Source organism: Neocloeon triangulifer, unplaced genomic scaffold (assembly GCF_031216515.1).
Source record: "Neocloeon triangulifer isolate White Clay Creek 2 clone unplaced genomic scaffold, ASM3121651v1 ptg000002l, whole genome shotgun sequence".
Lineage (NCBI taxonomy): Eukaryota > Metazoa > Arthropoda > Insecta > Ephemeroptera > Baetidae > Neocloeon > Neocloeon triangulifer.
The window spans coordinates 2,773,446-2,788,207 of record NW_026775545.1 but is presented as its reverse complement, the minus strand read 5'-3'; the positions used below and the strand labels follow the sequence as shown (position 1 = coordinate 2,788,207).

At 38.7% G+C, this 14,762-nt stretch overlaps 5 protein-coding genes across 7 annotated transcripts; 1 reads left to right on the top strand and 4 right to left on the bottom strand.

Annotated features, from left to right (window-relative positions):
• Positions 1-725: 725 nt before the first annotated feature.
• Positions 726-2,723, bottom strand: LOC132205385 (keratin, type I cytoskeletal 9-like). Its single transcript, XM_059634407.1, has 3 exons — positions 1,750-2,723; positions 1,015-1,334; positions 726-909 (listed from the first exon to the last, which is right to left on the bottom strand). Exons 1-2 carry the CDS (start codon positions 2,412-2,414, stop codon positions 1,022-1,024), a joined length of 978 nt encoding a protein of 325 aa, XP_059490390.1. The 5' UTR covers positions 2,415-2,723; the 3' UTR covers positions 726-909; positions 1,015-1,021.
• Positions 2,724-3,065: 342 nt separating this feature from the next.
• Positions 3,066-5,383, bottom strand: LOC132204505 (carboxypeptidase Q-like). 2 transcript variants are annotated; one of them, XM_059633046.1, is made up of 8 exons: positions 5,315-5,383; positions 4,894-5,227; positions 4,673-4,823; positions 4,485-4,603; positions 4,161-4,291; positions 3,818-4,104; positions 3,397-3,576; positions 3,066-3,338 (listed from the first exon to the last, which is right to left on the bottom strand). In XM_059633046.1, exons 1-8 carry the CDS (start codon positions 5,376-5,378, stop codon positions 3,129-3,131), a joined length of 1,476 nt encoding a protein of 491 aa, XP_059489029.1. In that variant the 5' UTR covers positions 5,379-5,383; the 3' UTR covers positions 3,066-3,128. The 2 variants fall into 2 exon arrangements, with proteins under 2 accessions (XP_059489029.1, XP_059489036.1); XM_059633053.1 differs by having other exon boundaries at positions 3,067-3,338; positions 4,894-5,364.
• A 721-nt stretch (positions 5,384-6,104) lies between these two features.
• LOC132205384 (polymerase delta-interacting protein 2) lies at positions 6,105-8,065 on the top strand. The gene is made up of 7 exons (XM_059634406.1): positions 6,105-6,320; positions 6,450-6,605; positions 6,663-6,774; positions 6,841-7,027; positions 7,119-7,282; positions 7,533-7,738; positions 7,797-8,065. The coding sequence occupies exons 1-7, from the start codon at positions 6,217-6,219 to the stop codon at positions 7,924-7,926; spliced, it is 1,059 nt and encodes a 352-aa protein (XP_059490389.1). The 5' UTR covers positions 6,105-6,216; the 3' UTR covers positions 7,927-8,065.
• Positions 8,066-8,075: 10 nt separating this feature from the next.
• Positions 8,076-11,694, bottom strand: LOC132205381 (leucine-zipper-like transcriptional regulator 1). Its single transcript, XM_059634401.1, has 14 exons — positions 11,340-11,694; positions 11,098-11,269; positions 10,880-11,016; positions 10,695-10,809; positions 10,461-10,627; positions 10,099-10,411; positions 9,839-10,039; positions 9,647-9,779; positions 9,521-9,585; positions 9,167-9,467; positions 8,916-9,106; positions 8,709-8,858; positions 8,524-8,658; positions 8,076-8,465 (listed from the first exon to the last, which is right to left on the bottom strand). The coding sequence occupies exons 1-14, from the start codon at positions 11,483-11,485 to the stop codon at positions 8,331-8,333; spliced, it is 2,361 nt and encodes a 786-aa protein (XP_059490384.1). The 5' UTR covers positions 11,486-11,694; the 3' UTR covers positions 8,076-8,330.
• A 326-nt stretch (positions 11,695-12,020) lies between these two features.
• On the bottom strand, positions 12,021-14,651 carry LOC132205383 (G2/mitotic-specific cyclin-B1-like). 2 transcript variants are annotated; one of them, XM_059634405.1, is made up of 9 exons: positions 14,384-14,651; positions 13,814-13,988; positions 13,533-13,751; positions 13,336-13,458; positions 13,159-13,281; positions 12,945-13,103; positions 12,725-12,886; positions 12,521-12,659; positions 12,021-12,464 (listed from the first exon to the last, which is right to left on the bottom strand). In XM_059634405.1, the coding sequence occupies exons 2-9, from the start codon at positions 13,985-13,987 to the stop codon at positions 12,223-12,225; spliced, it is 1,341 nt and encodes a 446-aa protein (XP_059490388.1). In that variant the 5' UTR covers position 13,988; positions 14,384-14,651; the 3' UTR covers positions 12,021-12,222. The 2 variants fall into 2 exon arrangements, with proteins under 2 accessions (XP_059490388.1, XP_059490387.1); XM_059634404.1 differs by having other exon boundaries at positions 13,814-13,991; positions 14,384-14,650.
• Between the last annotated feature and the right edge of the window lie 111 nt (positions 14,652-14,762).

Below are 14,762 nucleotides of genomic sequence, written 5' to 3'. Positions count from 1 at the left end.
TTAGTTTTTAAATATTACAAATCTTAAACTGAATTATAATAGCATTATTTTTGAAACCTTAAATCAGAGCAAAGTTTTATTTACAGTTACTCAAAAAAAAAATTAAAATTGAGTTGCTGATTCAATTTGTACATATGGATTCTTATTTTGAGCCCTTTTATTTCAGTTCTCTCAAAGCTCTGTTATTCAAAAGCAGCTTTGTTCAATTAAAAGATCAGAGGCGATAATTATCAGTTTGGTGTGTGGTTAATTTTCAAAAGACAAGAAACTCAAGGGAGGCGCCACAGATGTGTGCCAAAACGCCAATCGCGGCTCCAAGATTTTATTTTAGATAATGCGCCAAGAAAAAGACGTGACTAATTGAATTGGTTTCAATTCGCCGACGCCTTTTAATATTCATCTGGACAGGCTTTATGGTGTGTTTTTTAAATATTGATGCTTCACAGAGATATAACGTGCTAATTACTGCTAAATTAATGGCCCTCACAGGGCATAAAGTCTTTGAGCGACAATCATAAATTTATTTTCATTGCGCAAATCGCAACGCCCGATAAATTAAAATATTTCATAACATAAATTATTTAGCTCGTTTAAAAATAATTTGTTGGGGCCAAAGTTTTAACCAAATAAGTGATCAAATAATAATTATCTCAGTGCTAAAAGTTTCTCAAATTGATTTATGCTTTAACAGTGGTGCATGCAAAAAAATGTACAAAAAATTGAGCATAAATTTTTCACTCGCAACAAGCGGCGAGCCAGATTTATTTGATTGGACGTATAAATTACAGGGTGTGCACGTCGTAATTTCTCAGTACTGCTGCGTGTGTGTCAAGTGCAAATTTTTCCAATGCGTGACATTGGCCAGTCGGCGCGGCACACTTTTGCGCGTTGGGCGTCTCTAGAAACAACCTGGAATAAAATTAGCCACCATGAAATTCCTAGAAAGGTGCCTATTAATTAGCATAAAAAATTAGACAGGCAAGATTTCCTAAATGGTTTAAAAGTAAACTCTACCTTTTGTTCAATAGTATGGATAGGGTGCTGCACTGTGACCTCTGTGATAGCCAAGGGTGCCAGAGGCCGTCGCCCCTCCATAGAAACCGGGAGTGCCGCCTCCGGTCGAGTGGCCGCTGCTACCACCTCCGGATGAGTACCTGTCGCCTCTGTCATAGTAGCCGCCACCTAGCTGCTTTGCTTCTTGCTGACCGGCTTTGTGGCCGTAATTTCTGTTCTGATCGTAATACTCTTGTCTTCCGTAATCGTTCCTGTGACCTTTGTTGTCGGCCAGGTTCAGACCGCTGCCGTAGTGACCCTGCTTGCCTCGATTGTCGTTCCTTGAAATTGAAAGAATTAATTATTTTTCCTTGTTTAGATACTTCAGCCCCCTTAAATTTTCTTTATATTTTATTTCATCTAATTTCTATTACCAATGACAATTATTCTAAACTTCCAATCATTGCAGCAAGATATTAATGATTAATTAACTTTTAAGATGATTCATATTCATTGATGCACGTATTAAGGCAATTATTTTATTTTATCATTCAACTGTAGCTACCAAAAATTATTTATTGCACTTAATAAGTAATTTTATGTAATATTAAAATACTTTTTATTATATCGATCTGATATCGATATTATTAAAATAAAATTATTAATAATAAAAACAATTCAAAATAGTTGGAAACTTAATAAAAAAAACAGTTAACATTAAAATAATTTAACCATATTAAAATTAGTAAATTTTACCTGTATATATTATTGTTGTATCCACCCTGGTAGGCATTGGCACCTTGTCCGTCAAACGCTTGGTCCTGACCCCTGAACAAATAACTTCCGCCCTCGTCGTCCGAGCTGTCATAGAACTCAGACTTCTTCCCCGTCTCGTCCTTGTGGTACGAATTGGTGAACCCGGTGGTGGTGTGTCCCTTTTTGTGGCCGCCCCTGTTGCCCAGGCCGAGGCTATTTCTGGCCTGCTGGCCAAATTTCTGTCCGCCCTGGTAATTCCTTCCGTCCTCGTAGCCACTTCGGAATCCAGACAGGTCGCCGTAGTAGCCCTGGTCCTGCTGATTCTTGTGTTGCGATCGCTGACTTTGGTCGTAGTTCTCCTGAGACTCGCGGCCTTTGCTGCCCTTGCGCGACTCTTCGTCGAGGTAACCGGACTGGCGGCCTCCGGAGGAAAATTGGCCGTCGGTGGCGCGCGCTCCAGCGTCTTCGTATCCCTTGAACTTTTGCTCTCCGGAGTATCCGATGGGAACTGGTGCCACCTGAGGAACAACCGGGGCCACCTCCGGAGTGGCCAGGTACGCATCATCCACCACCGGGTAAAAGTCGACCGGCAGGGGCGGCAGGACTGCCGAAGCCCAGGCCGCGGCCGAGCACACCGCCAGCTGCACCAATACGGAGCTCAACATGATCTGTCAGCCCGAGCGGTTGGCACCTGGGCTTAAATAGGGTGGCCACCGGCAAAAATGCAGCGTAAAATAAAGCCTTCGATTAGAGCCGGCCTTGCATTACGCCGGCCGATTTTTGCTCTAAAGTGTGTCCTGTCTTTGTTCAGGACGCTCTTTGCGATTCCCCGACCAATCGCCGACGACTTCCGAGCATCTCGGATCTGAGCCTTTTTTCTTTTTACTCCTGCTTCCGTCTGCAGCGCACGCTGATTTGCATGTTGAGCTCGGCTAGACGTTCCAGTGGTGCTCGTTCGAGTGACACTCGCGTGAAAACTAGATTAATCGCTCGCCGCCGACCTCAAGGGCGAGCGTGTGCCCGCGCACGCTGCTCGCCGCCAATTCGATCCACCTGCCACTGGACCGTATCACTTTTTGATGCAGCCCAGTGTGAATGTCAGCGAGTTAACGACCGCGACAGGCGAATTGTTTGTTCGCCAAAGCGGCAAGTTGACTTTATCGCGTTGGTCACGGCGGTTGAGGATTTTTCACGTTTTATTCATTGCCTAGCTTTTTCCTGTTTCTCACATTTTTTTATATTAATTTTTTATTATTATTTGATGTTTTAAAAAGTTTATGTTACATATTATTTTATTCAAATAAGCATGTCAGTATATTTTATTAACGTATTGAAATTTTATTTATGTAGAAATGTGTGCAATTATTTGATTCGTCGTGCTATTGTCTTGGAATCGTGAAACTCAAATCCGCCACTACATAAGAAGCAACAGCCCACAGCGCGGTGCACAAGTCCAAAGCTCTTGGATCTTCAACCGTCATCATGTCCCCAGCGGAGTGGTGAAACCAAAAGTATCTTTCGTTCGAGTTGATCAAACTGGCGCCTGGCACTCCTTTGGAGGTCCAAAGTTTAATGTCTGGGCCTCCATCCTGTAACCAAATGCGACTTTATTAATTAAATGTTCTCTAAATATTTTTGTAAATGTACTTGCGGTGTTTCGTAATTAGTAGTGTTAATGCTGGCAGTCAGCTTCAAAATTTCCTGCAAAATGCAACCTCCCATCTTTGAGCCGGAAAATGAAAGGCCGTGGGGTGTGAAGGTGCCCTCATCAGACTCCATCACGAAGTCCAGTTTTCCCTGATCTGATTTGTGAGCCTTTACGTAAGCCTGCGTAGAAATTTTTAATTATTAATTTTTTATAAAATTAATTAAATGAAAAAATAAATAATACATTAAAATAAATGTTTAGGAACAATAATGAATAATAATACTAATTGATAAACTTGAATCACTGGCGCAAGCCACCGGCAGTGCGTCAGTGTTGTACAGATTGCCTATATGCATTTTCATTTTCAATTTTTATCAATGTGTAAAAGAATATCTCGGAATAATAAATAGATCAACTTACAAAAGCTCCAACCAATCCTTCCTCCTCCGCCGTCCACAGAATCGCCCTGAGCGTCCTCCTCGGCGTGAGTCCCAGTTTTTTAATAGCCGCCAAACTGACCCACGAAACAAAAGCGCCGCCTCCGTCGTCCATCGCTCCCTGTCCAACATCCCAACTGTCTAAATGTCCAGAAACGACGACCACTTCTTCGGGATTAGTTTTGCCTCTGATTTCCGCAACAGTGTTGCGTGAAGTTGCCGGTGGAAGATTTTGCGCCTCCATGTACAAACGCACTTTCAACTTGTCTCCTTTAATTTATACAAAAATTTATTTTTATTAGGTCTATAGTCTTTAACATAAGTACCTCGCTTGAACATTCTTGAGAGCATTTCGGCGTCTTCCACGGTGATGCTGGCGGTGGGAATTTTTGTAACATTTGCATCGTAATCCTGCCAGCCAGTGTGAGGGCTCGAAATTGAAAATGGTGTAACAGACCTTAATTAAAATATGTCATGCTTTAGTTAGGGAATTGGATTAAATTTTGTATGTATCCAATTTTTTTCTGTAAATTTTAAATTAACTGCAAATTTAATGGTTTAAAAATAGCTATGCAGTTATTTTCTTTTGAACACTTAAAAAAATTTACACATGACTGAAAATTCTAAAATATGTATATGAGACTTTTTACCTGACCAAAGTTGCAACTCCACCAAGTTTGGCTGCTTCAACTGCAGCATAATCTCTGTATTGCACGCTATCCCCATAAGATGTGTAGTTTTCATTAAAAACAACAATTTTTCCGCTTGCCTAGAAAAAAAATCAGAATTAGAATTATTAATTTTTTTTATATCATAATTAAAAATTAAAACCTCATACCAAGTTTTTATTCCTTTGAAGCTCATCAAAACTGTCCACGACTAAAAGTTCTGCTGTAATTCCGGACTTTGGGGTTGCAACGCTGCTACCCAGTCCTAAAATTGGTAAATTTTGCTTTCTGGGCTCGATCAATTCAGCGTGTTCCTTTCCTCTTTTTTTTAGATGAGTTAAATTTTTAATTTATTGTAATAATTTTTCATTTGAGTGTTTTATACACGCACCTGACCCAGTGCGGGACTTGCGCTTCCTCGCCGTGAACATTTTCCAGTCCCTCTTTTTTCAACTCGTCCAGCATGAAGTCGATCGCATTCTCCAAATTTTTCGAACCCGCAATTCTGGAGCCAAACTTGTCCACGAACTCGGCCAATTTCGTCCACGTCCTTCCCTTGTATTTGCCCTCCGTGACGAATTTGATGATTTTCCTGGCGATCGGTGCGTACGACTGAATTTCGTTCACGACTTGCGGCGACAGGTTTTGCTTGCAGAAGTCCTGCCGTGTCGGCGCCGCAATGTCATTTTCGCTGAAGGTGACCGCGGCGCCCCAAACTTGAGTTGCTAAAAGCAACGGAAAAAATATTATTATTTTGTCTATGTGCACCATCGTGATATAATGGCAACTGAAAAATGAATGAGAGGCGCCACTGAAAGAGAAGCAGCAAAGTTGGCGTGTTTTGTTTGGCTGTGAACGAAAATATAACTGTATCATCCGCTTTTATCTGACTTGATTGTTGGTCGGTGGCTCCGAGTTGAATCGCATGACCTCTGACGTTAGACTCCAAAGGCTGTTTGATCACCGACACAACAGCAGAGCATTAAATGAGAAGTAAATTAAATAGAGATAGACACTTATTTGCAACTAAGTAGATCCACAAGAAATAAGAAATAATATAATAATGAATGATACATATTTGAGCATTTAATTAAATTCTTAGAGGTGCGTTTCCATTATTAAATAATAGTTAAATAAAAATTACTCTCAAATTTATCATAGCGCTTATATATCACTATTTAATTTAAAAATTACGAGAAAGAGTTTTTTTTTACAAATATTTAAGAAACTAGAATGAGACGAAAATGGGCTCATTAATAGTAAAACAATAAAAATAAAATTGATAAACAAAATCACATGGAGTTGATAAACATAACGCAATTTAAATAATGCTTATACGCATTATTGTTTTTATATTATTGTAATCATTATAAATCAGAATGTTGTTAAAAAAGGTTCATTTTAGCCATAAACTTTCGTAGAAATAAAAGAGCCAAATTTAATGCATTAATTCATCCCGCCGAATTTTTCTTACTAATTACCGGTTATCATTAAATAACCGGTAGCTTGAAAATAATTTGCATACTACTTATGGAATACAAACCGGTTATTCTATTTTTTGGTATACCGATTTTTATTCTAAAAACCGAGTCTTGTCGTCACTCCCCTGTGTTGTTTTTGGTTCCGTGCGGCTGTCGAAGACAACTTACAATTACTTATTTATAACTAGGAACATTTTATTTTGCAACCAACTGCTGACGAAAAGGATGGAAGAATGATTAAGTGTCTAATCAACAGTGTCCGCAGCTCTCGCGGCATTTTGCTGCGGATCCACTGCGTAGACGTCCCAATCCAATCGGCCAGAAAGTACTCGACGAGGTGAGCCATTTTTCGCAATTTTCTTCATATTAAAGCGACTTTGTTGACTGTTGCGCTGGCATACCCTTCAAATACCCTTGTTTGGCGCAATTCAGAACGATGAAAGTATAAAACTTTTTATATCTTTAGGTTGGCCGAGGTTGGAAAGTTGGAGAACCCAAAGGAAAAGGGCGCCTACGAGACCGGGCAGCTGTTTTTGCACAGGGTTTTTGGCTACAGGGGAGTGATTCTGTTCCCCTGGTTGGCCAGAGTCTATGACCGAGATCTCAACAACAAAAAAGAAAAGTACATTGGTTTCACTAATTTAAGTTTTGATTATAATTTTTTTTTTCTAAATCTCAGACCTGGAGACCCTGTGGAGAATCTGAATCAGCAACAGGCTTCGAGAGAAGTCAAAGGACGAACTCACACGTACTATCAAGTTCTGATTGACGCCCGCGACTGCCCATACATTGTAAACGGAAAAATGACCAATACTTATTGCTTATTGCTCAAATTGGTTAATTTTATTTTATTCCAGAGGGCACAAACGGAAGCAGTAACGTTTTTAGGCCATCAAGATAGTGCACGTAGTTTGTATGCAATCCCTGGACTAGACTACGTTGCTCACGAAGACATTCTTCCGTACACAGCAAGTGAAACAAGCACCCAACCTCCTTTACAGCATGAACTCTTTGACAAGTTTCTTGCACCAGTGCCAAACAGAGGTTTGTTATTTTTAGCTTTCAGAGTGGACTATTTTTCAAATCAATATAATAATAAGGTTATTTATCATAATCACCAATCATTTTTCTTCAGATCCTCCGTTTGGAGCTCAGCAGACTTTAATTGCTTGGCAGCGAAAGAATCATCCTTGGCTGGAACTTTCAGATGTACATAAAGAAACAACAGAGGGTGTGAGGGTAACAGTGATACCCTTCTATATGGGCTGTAGAATTACACAAACATCTAATGTTTACTGGGTAAGATAATTCTTAGCCAAGAAATGCAACAGAGGAATTTTTTAATTTGTCTTTAAATCAAATTCAGATCGTTTGAATAAACGTCGCATAGATTTCTAACAATTTACAAATTCTTTTTTGAATAGTAATGACTCACTGCGGCGAATTATTATTATTATTTTTTTTTTAATCGTTGCTCTTAATTTCATTCAAATATATAAATCTTAACCTCATTTGTAATAAATCACATAATAAAATTAACGTTCCTTAGTGGCGCTATTGCATCAGGTTGGAGAATCTAGGCCCTCTGCCTGTTCAGCTGCGTGAACGTCACTGGCGCATATTCAGTCTGTCTGGAACTTTGGAGACAGTGCGTGGTCGAGGCGTCGTAGGACAGGAGCCCCTTCTTTCGGCAGCCCTTCCAGCTTTTCAATATTCAAGTCATGTTTCTCTTCAGGCACCCTCAGGACACATGTGGTAATTAATTATAGATTAATGAAATTTACCGCAAATTATTGACTTGTAATTCTTCCAGGGGTACTTTTAGAATGGAAAGAAGTGATGGATACATGTTCGATTGTCGTATTCCGCCATTCAGCCTGGAAAGCAAACACGAGTCAGAGGCCCCATCCAACAGTCCTCCAGCTCCAGCGACAAACCAGTGAGACTGACTGAGTTTAAAATTAACTTGTTTCTCCTTTCTTGCTCCGAGAAATCAAATGTAATAATAATAGAGATAACTCTCAAATATATTTGGCTTTGTCAATATTTTAAATGGTAAGATTAAACAAAAAAAGAGTATCACATCTTCTGTTTAATTTCATATCTTTAATTCCAGTACTTTTTGTATAATTTGCTAATCACAAATAGTTAACATTTGATTATAGTTATGCAGATTCATTCAAAGAGAGATTCATTTATAACATCAATAGATTTAAAGGTTTCAAAAAATAATCACAGCGGTGTCTAAATAATTAAATGCAGGTCATAGATAGAGAAGGTGAGCCATAGCTATCAACAAAAGCTGGTATAACTCATTGTGTCTATGCTCGAGGGCAATCTCCTATAGTCATATGTCTGACCCAAGGCTGTGCGTAGACTTGTCCGTAGTAAGTTTCCTGTCAGTGAATTCTTCTGCCAAGGTGTCGATGATGTCCAGCAGCAACTCACGACTCAGCTGCCTTACTTGCGACATCCGGGCAACCTGAGTTTTGTTTCATACTAGCAAATAAATTCTTTAATTTAAAAGGTGAACCACAAACCTTTCCAAAGTTCTGGACTATCAAAGCCAGAGCGTATTTCTTCATGTCAAGAGCTTGGATTCGCTCAGCTGCTTCCAGAATTTGCACCACATTCTCGGATGTCACATTCATTTCCAAATTGTGTTTACAGAATGCCTAGAACATGAAAATTTAATTTTGAGTGCATTTTTAAATTATTGCAGTACCTGAAGTCGGTTGTTGGTAAATCCATAATAGTATGTGGCACTAAAAAGGTACAGGGAGTCCTCGGGAGGCATATCAACATGGCCGTAGTAAATATAGCGCAAGAGTGAGTCAAAACTTTGTCTGGATGGAATCATGTCACCAATTTGGACCTAGTTTTTGATTAACTTTTTAATTTAAGATTTCTATTGGTTAAGAAACTAAATTACGTGAACAATTCCATCCACTGGCATGAAGGATCTGAACATGGCCTCGAAATAGGTGCAGCGAGCAGCCAAAATTGATTTGTGTGCTGGGATGGAGGTGCCATCCAGTTGCAGGGTAATGTCACAGAATTCTCGGCCTGTTGTTGTAAGCAGATGTTCCAAATCTTGCTCCAGGGTTGAGACAATTGAGAAGCCTTTAGCAAGTGAAATATGTTTACTGAATCAAATTTAGAATAAACAGGATATAAATATACCTGTCTGCTCAGAAGCATGTTCTGGTTGAGCACAACAAACTGGTGGGGCTATGCAGCACACTGGAGGTGATTGCTTCCGCCTAATGATTTCCACCATCAGACCTCGTTCCAGATTCTCAAACTCGCGGCTCATTACAATTTGGCTGTAGTTTGTCTCTTTGACAACGAATTTTAGGCAAAATTCTTTAATGACGTAGAGTTTCAATTGCGCTGCATTGCAAAGCGCCTCAAGCACATTTTTTGTATTGATTGTGCACTCCAAATAGTGGAGGCACAACTGCTCCAGTTTGCGCATATGAAACTAAATCACAAATTTTAATAATTAAACCTTCCGCAAGCTTTAAAATTTGTTACTTGATCTGCAAGTCGATAGACGTCCATCATGAGTACAACTATCTCACTGCTTTGAGGATCCTCAACTAAAAATAAATTATTTCCTTAGTATTGTTGTAACATATCTTGATATTATTCCATTCATACTTTTCTTAGCTGGATCCATGCAGTCGGTGTAAACATAATTGAGGACCATTCGAAAAGCAGGTGGAGACGCATCTTTGAGTTTCACTTCCAGAAGTGGAATGTCTTGATGGGGAACATTCGTTGTCCCAAATACCTGTCAAAATCCAGTGCATTTGTAAAATTTTATTCAAAAGAACAAATCATGTGAAGTACCTCCTCTAAATGACGGTCTCTGCTATCTTTTGCATGCCTCACTCTAGCCCGAAGCCACTGCGATCTGGCTACCACTAGGGCTGTGTGAGCCAAAATTCCCTCCTCTTCGGGCCCAACGATAAATTTCAAATCGCAGAATTGTTGAGACTCAAGCAGGCCTGCTAAATCCGAGGTCAAGGTACACTGAGGATAGCTCGAAAACTAGAAGCATGTAATGAAATTATGATATTTGAATTATTTATTAAAATTAATTTTCCTACTTGGAATCTGTACATTTCTCCACTTCGAACGTTGTTGTCAACAGTGCCTCCGAAAACATACATGGCCGAACCTAAGCCAGCAGCTGCGTGAAATAGTCGGCCTGAGGGCACTGAGCTGCCAGGAGAAGGAGGAACAACTGCCCAAGACTGAGTGTCCAAATCAAAGCAGTGCAAGTCGGAGGGCAAAGTTGAGTCTGCTGCACCACCGAAGACATAGAGGTGTCTGTCGTAGGCCACCATAGTGTGGCCATAGCGCCGAGCTGGAGGTGGAGGAACTCCCCGCAGCAAATGCTCAGTAGAGATTCGTGTCCAACTGTAATTTTTATTTTAAGACGAGAGTTTTAAAAGAGTAATTAACAAACCATTTTGTTTTGAAGTGGAACTGAAAGAGGCTGTTGGTAATTTTGGCACCACTCTGACCACTGAAGACAAACATGGAGTCTCTAGCCACAGCCACTGGAAAGTTGCAGCACGTCGGAGGACAGGCTCCGACCTGGTCAATTTTCTCCCACACTCTGGCATCACCAGACTGAAATTGAATGATTAAGTTGAAGTAATCAAATATAAAAAATTTATAGATTGAAAAAAGAGCAGACCTGCAGAGAAATTGTCCACATATCATTCAGCCTTGCATTTCCATCGTAGCCAGCAAAAACCCACAGCTTTGTCTCAAAAACTGCAGCTCCATGCGCTGATCTTGGAACTGGTGTCCTATAATTTAGCAATAACATATTATCTCATATTATTCTCAGAAGAAATTTTAAGCCTTTATAGTTCATACCTTCCAGTAAACTTCCATTCAACCCATTGTCCATTTTGGAACTTGTATTCAAACAGATCATTTTTGTTGGTGAGATTCGAGTTTGAGTGGATATCTCCAGTGTAGCCACCAAATATGAACATTGAAGATTCAAAGACCTAAAATTGAAAAATTTAGTCGTATAATGTATCATATTGTTTAATTCAAAAATGATGATTACAAAATATTAAATTGCATACCACTGCCGAATGATGGTATCGAGGGGCAGGGGGCTGCCCTATGGAAAAAGCTCTTCCCCATGACTGCTCTCTGATGTCAAAACGAAGCAAATCATTCAACATCGTCTTTCCGTTGTCACCACCAAACACGTAAATTGCATCTTTGTAGGCGACAACTGTGTGCTTGCTCCTCCTGTAATTAATTTGTTAAATGTAAATTTTGCTTCCACAAATCCACAATAATATTGAGTTTTTATTCGCACCTGCATCCAACAAACTCGTCGCATTCTGGCAGTTGTTTCCATTGATGAACAGTTTCAAATGGACCAAAATCCAAAGTTATGAATTCAGAGTGTTCGGGCAAAGACGGATGGTCGATGCCGAGTTTCAGAGTTTTATTCGAAGCCATGGCTGCTTGCTTGTGTGTTTGTCTTCTTACGTTTTTAAATTCCACGGGAGCCGAGTTAAAACGTGGTTGAAATTAGTAGAAATTTGACATTTCAGTCGTTAAATGACAATTTAGTGTTCCTCCATGAGCAACCCACAAATCCATAAGTTCAGCCAAGTAAAGTTCACAGAGTGTGTAATTCATTGATCAACAGCAGACCATGTTTGTGTTTTGCTATGCAGATCAAAATTACATAAGCTTTGGACCAATGCATTGCGCGCCATCTATGAGTCGTAGCAATTATTTCAATTTGAACTTCAAAAAATGCATCAATATATACAATGAATTAAATTATTTCTCTAAATTTATTGCACATATTTTAATATGATATACCAAAAACATTTTCTTACAATCATCGCAATTATCTTTCTTTCACGATCTTTCTTTTTGTTTCCAAAATTTTAATTACAAATACAAAATTCTTTATCAATAATTCTAAATTATTAGATCTTTAAAATATATATATGAATTATTTTTTTTTCTTATAAAATTATTCATGATAAATTATGTGCTTTTGTATTCTAATTTTATATACAATGACATTAAGACATAAAAATTTAAAAATGAAGCAGCAACACTCCGCACATTAAAATTTTTGATATTTTTCCAACTATAAAATTCCAGTCAGATTTCTAAATTTAACCAGGGGCGATAAAAAATAATTTACAGATAATACTAATTTGCGTTGTGAAAATCCCCTACTTTTTAGCAAACCACAGGCATGTTTGCAAAATCTTGGAAATATTTTCAGCTGAGAGCTTTGGATTCAGTGCAATTTTCATTTTTTCCTCGGCTCCAAATTTCAGCCACAAATTACCTCCATTATGCTTGAGCTTTTGAAGGTCCATCAACTTGTGGAGTGTAACCAACGATCCCTTAATGGCATCCTCTAAAGGCGCAAAAGACGAATCATTCCTTGAATAGAAATTCCAAAGTACATCTAAAACTTCTAACATGTAAAAATGTTGCAATTAATTTAAAATGAACTAAAAATACCAGAAAGTGTGTGGCCACAGATCAAAATTGCACAGATTGTGGCAGAGCTGGCCATTACAGTGTATCCGCCAAGAGACATAGTCAATGAGAGCATCGAAGTCTCCAAGGCATACTGACCAATCATTTGCAACTCATCATCCTAATAAAAGAAAATTTAATTTAGAATAAATTTAATATAAAATAATATAAATTATATCTTTTTACCACAGGGAAATAGGATCTTAGTGAATGCAGCTGATAGGTGTGAATACTGAGAGCGCTGTCTCGAGGGATGCAGTAATTTAACCTTTTGAAGACAACAAATTCAGCAGATTTCAGTTTTGCTACAGAGCAGGTTTTTCCGATGACCCTCTTCATTCTATTGCCCTATAAATCAAAATATAAAATTATTCACCTAATCCAATCATTGATATAATTATATTACTGATACACTTTCTCCGTTAGCCTCCATTTTAGATGCAAGCCAAAAGGCAGCTCCTCCAACAAGTTGCATTTCTTTCTCTGAAATTTCCATCTCCTGCATGACTTGATCGAAGATCTGGATAGCAATGTGGGAGACCATGTCAGGCAAATTGAAATATCCCTGAAGACACACAAAAATATATTAATTTAAAAATAAAAATGGCTTCATTAAATACCTGAATGGTAAAAATCCAGTCAACCACAAGTATTCTCATTTTATGCTCATTTCTTGTCAAGCTGCTGGTGAAGATATTTGCTTTTCTCTCGTGATGATCAAGAAGCTGCAGCTCAACACTTTCCTGGATTTTGCACCACTCTAAATTGTGATAATTAAATAATGTATAATACTATACCTGTAGGTATGTTGTTGAATAAAGCAGTTGATCCTGAAGGCTGCATGAGAACAGGTCACATGTGGAAGAACTATCAAAGAATGCTGTTTGATCCTGGGATAAATCAATCAAGTCGGACGAGTCCTATTTTTTTAAACAAAATTCAATACAATTTATTCGTTATTGAAAAAGAAGGAAAAAAAATGGAAAAAACCTACACTAAAACTTGCGTCCGAAGACCCTGCCTCATTTCCACAATTCAGAGAATTTGACCTGGTCTTGCTGCTGAATTCAGTGTGTTTGCTGTGAAAGATGTGTTGCAAATTGGTGTTGAGTGAATTCAGGTTGGCCAAAGGCTTTCGAAAAGAATCAAAACTGCCTTCGCGGCGGGGATTCTTTGCAGCATCACTTGGCTTCTCTTCGACGACTAGACTAGTCTTTAAAAAACATTTACTTTAACTTATTTATGTCACTAGAAATTTAAAATAATTATAAATACCAATTTTCCGCTGGCATTGGGATAGGTGACTCTCCTCGTAAGCAAACTGGAGCTGGAAGGATTCTGAGGTTTTCCGGCTTGTGCTAGAGAGGCTGGTACATTTTCTTTGCTTGAGGATCCGTCACCAAATAAAAAGCGACTTAACTTGTAACTTCTTCCTTTTGAGTAGTCCATGCTGCTGAAAGTGCGAAATTATATTGAAATATCAATTATGTTTTCATTAAATTAAATTAAATTATAAAGATTATTTGGTGTCAAAATTTAATTACATATATGAACATATGTGTGTCAACGATTAAGATATAATCGATATAATAAACAAACAATAAGGTCTCTGCATAATAATTTATCTATTTACATATTTATTATTATTATTTTAAGTTGTAATGCATTAAAATGCAGCTCTTTTTATAAATTTTTTTACATTCCTCACTTTGATAAAATTACAAATTGTTTACAAGTCAGAACGTGCGTTTAGTGTGTGGCCCTGTATATAAGATGGATATAAGATGGTTATAAAAATTCCTCACAATCCACACAATCCTTGTCTTTCATGACCTTTGACCTTACCCTGCAAACGCTCAACGGCGCGTCTCAAACAATAAACAATGCGTCCTCAAAAAAGGGCTAGACGAAGGGCATGTGGGTTTGAAACGAACGAGCAGGCAGACTTCCTGTCCTTAATTCCTTCCTCCGAAAATTTCTTCCTTTCCAATTTCCAATCCATTCGCGTCAATCACTACTCACAAGAACTTCTTACTCTTACAATTCTTACAAACTTGCAAAAACGTGCAGAAACTGCAGCAGAAGTGCGCTGCGCACTGCACACACTTCTTAACAAAATTTCACGACCCCCACCCCTTCCCGCTCCGCTTTTACCTTATTGCCGTGTTTCCTGCTTCGACGCAAGGTGTCTCCCTCATCTTGTAGACGAGACGAGAGGGTGCCG

Bases quoted from the DNA above. Each gene is read 5' to 3' on its own strand.
- LOC132205381 (XM_059634401.1), bottom strand. From the start codon at position 11,485: ATGGCTTCGAATAAAACTCTGAAACTCGGCATCGACCATCCGTCTTTG. The intron at 8,859-8,915 runs GTAATTTAGTTT...ATCAAAAACTAG, and splicing joins CAGTGGATGGAATTGTTCAC to GTCCAAATTGGTGACATGAT. The intron at 8,659-8,708 runs GTACTGCAATAA...TTCATGTTCTAG, and splicing joins TTACCAACAACCGACTTCAG to GCATTCTGTAAACACAATTT.
- LOC132205383 (XM_059634405.1), bottom strand. From the start codon at position 13,987: ATGGACTACTCAAAAGGAAGAAGTTACAAGTTAAGTCGCTTTTTATTT. The intron at 13,752-13,813 runs GTATTTATAATT...TGTTTTTTAAAG, and splicing joins CCAATGCCAGCGGAAAATTG to ACTAGTCTAGTCGTCGAAGA. The intron at 13,104-13,158 runs GTATTTAATGAA...GTGTGTCTTCAG, and splicing joins ACTGGATTTTTACCATTCAG to GGATATTTCAATTTGCCTGA.
- LOC132205384 (XM_059634406.1), top strand. From the start codon at position 6,217: ATGATTAAGTGTCTAATCAACAGTGTCCGCAGCTCTCGCGGCATTTTG. The intron at 6,775-6,840 runs GTAAACGGAAAA...ATTTTATTCCAG, and splicing joins CCCGCGACTGCCCATACATT to AGGGCACAAACGGAAGCAGT. The intron at 7,283-7,532 runs GTAAGATAATTC...AACGTTCCTTAG, and splicing joins AAACATCTAATGTTTACTGG to TGGCGCTATTGCATCAGGTT.
- LOC132205385 (XM_059634407.1), bottom strand. From the start codon at position 2,414: ATGTTGAGCTCCGTATTGGTGCAGCTGGCGGTGTGCTCGGCCGCGGCC. The intron at 1,335-1,749 runs GTAAAATTTACT...TTCAATTTCAAG, and splicing joins TACAACAATAATATATACAG to GAACGACAATCGAGGCAAGC.
- LOC132204505 (XM_059633046.1), bottom strand. From the start codon at position 5,378: ATGATACAGTTATATTTTCGTTCACAGCCAAACAAAACACGCCAACTT. The intron at 4,604-4,672 runs GTATGAGGTTTT...TTTTTTTTCTAG, and splicing joins TTCAAAGGAATAAAAACTTG to GCAAGCGGAAAAATTGTTGT. The intron at 3,577-3,817 runs GTAAGTTGATCT...ATTTCTACGCAG, and splicing joins AAGGATTGGTTGGAGCTTTT to GCTTACGTAAAGGCTCACAA.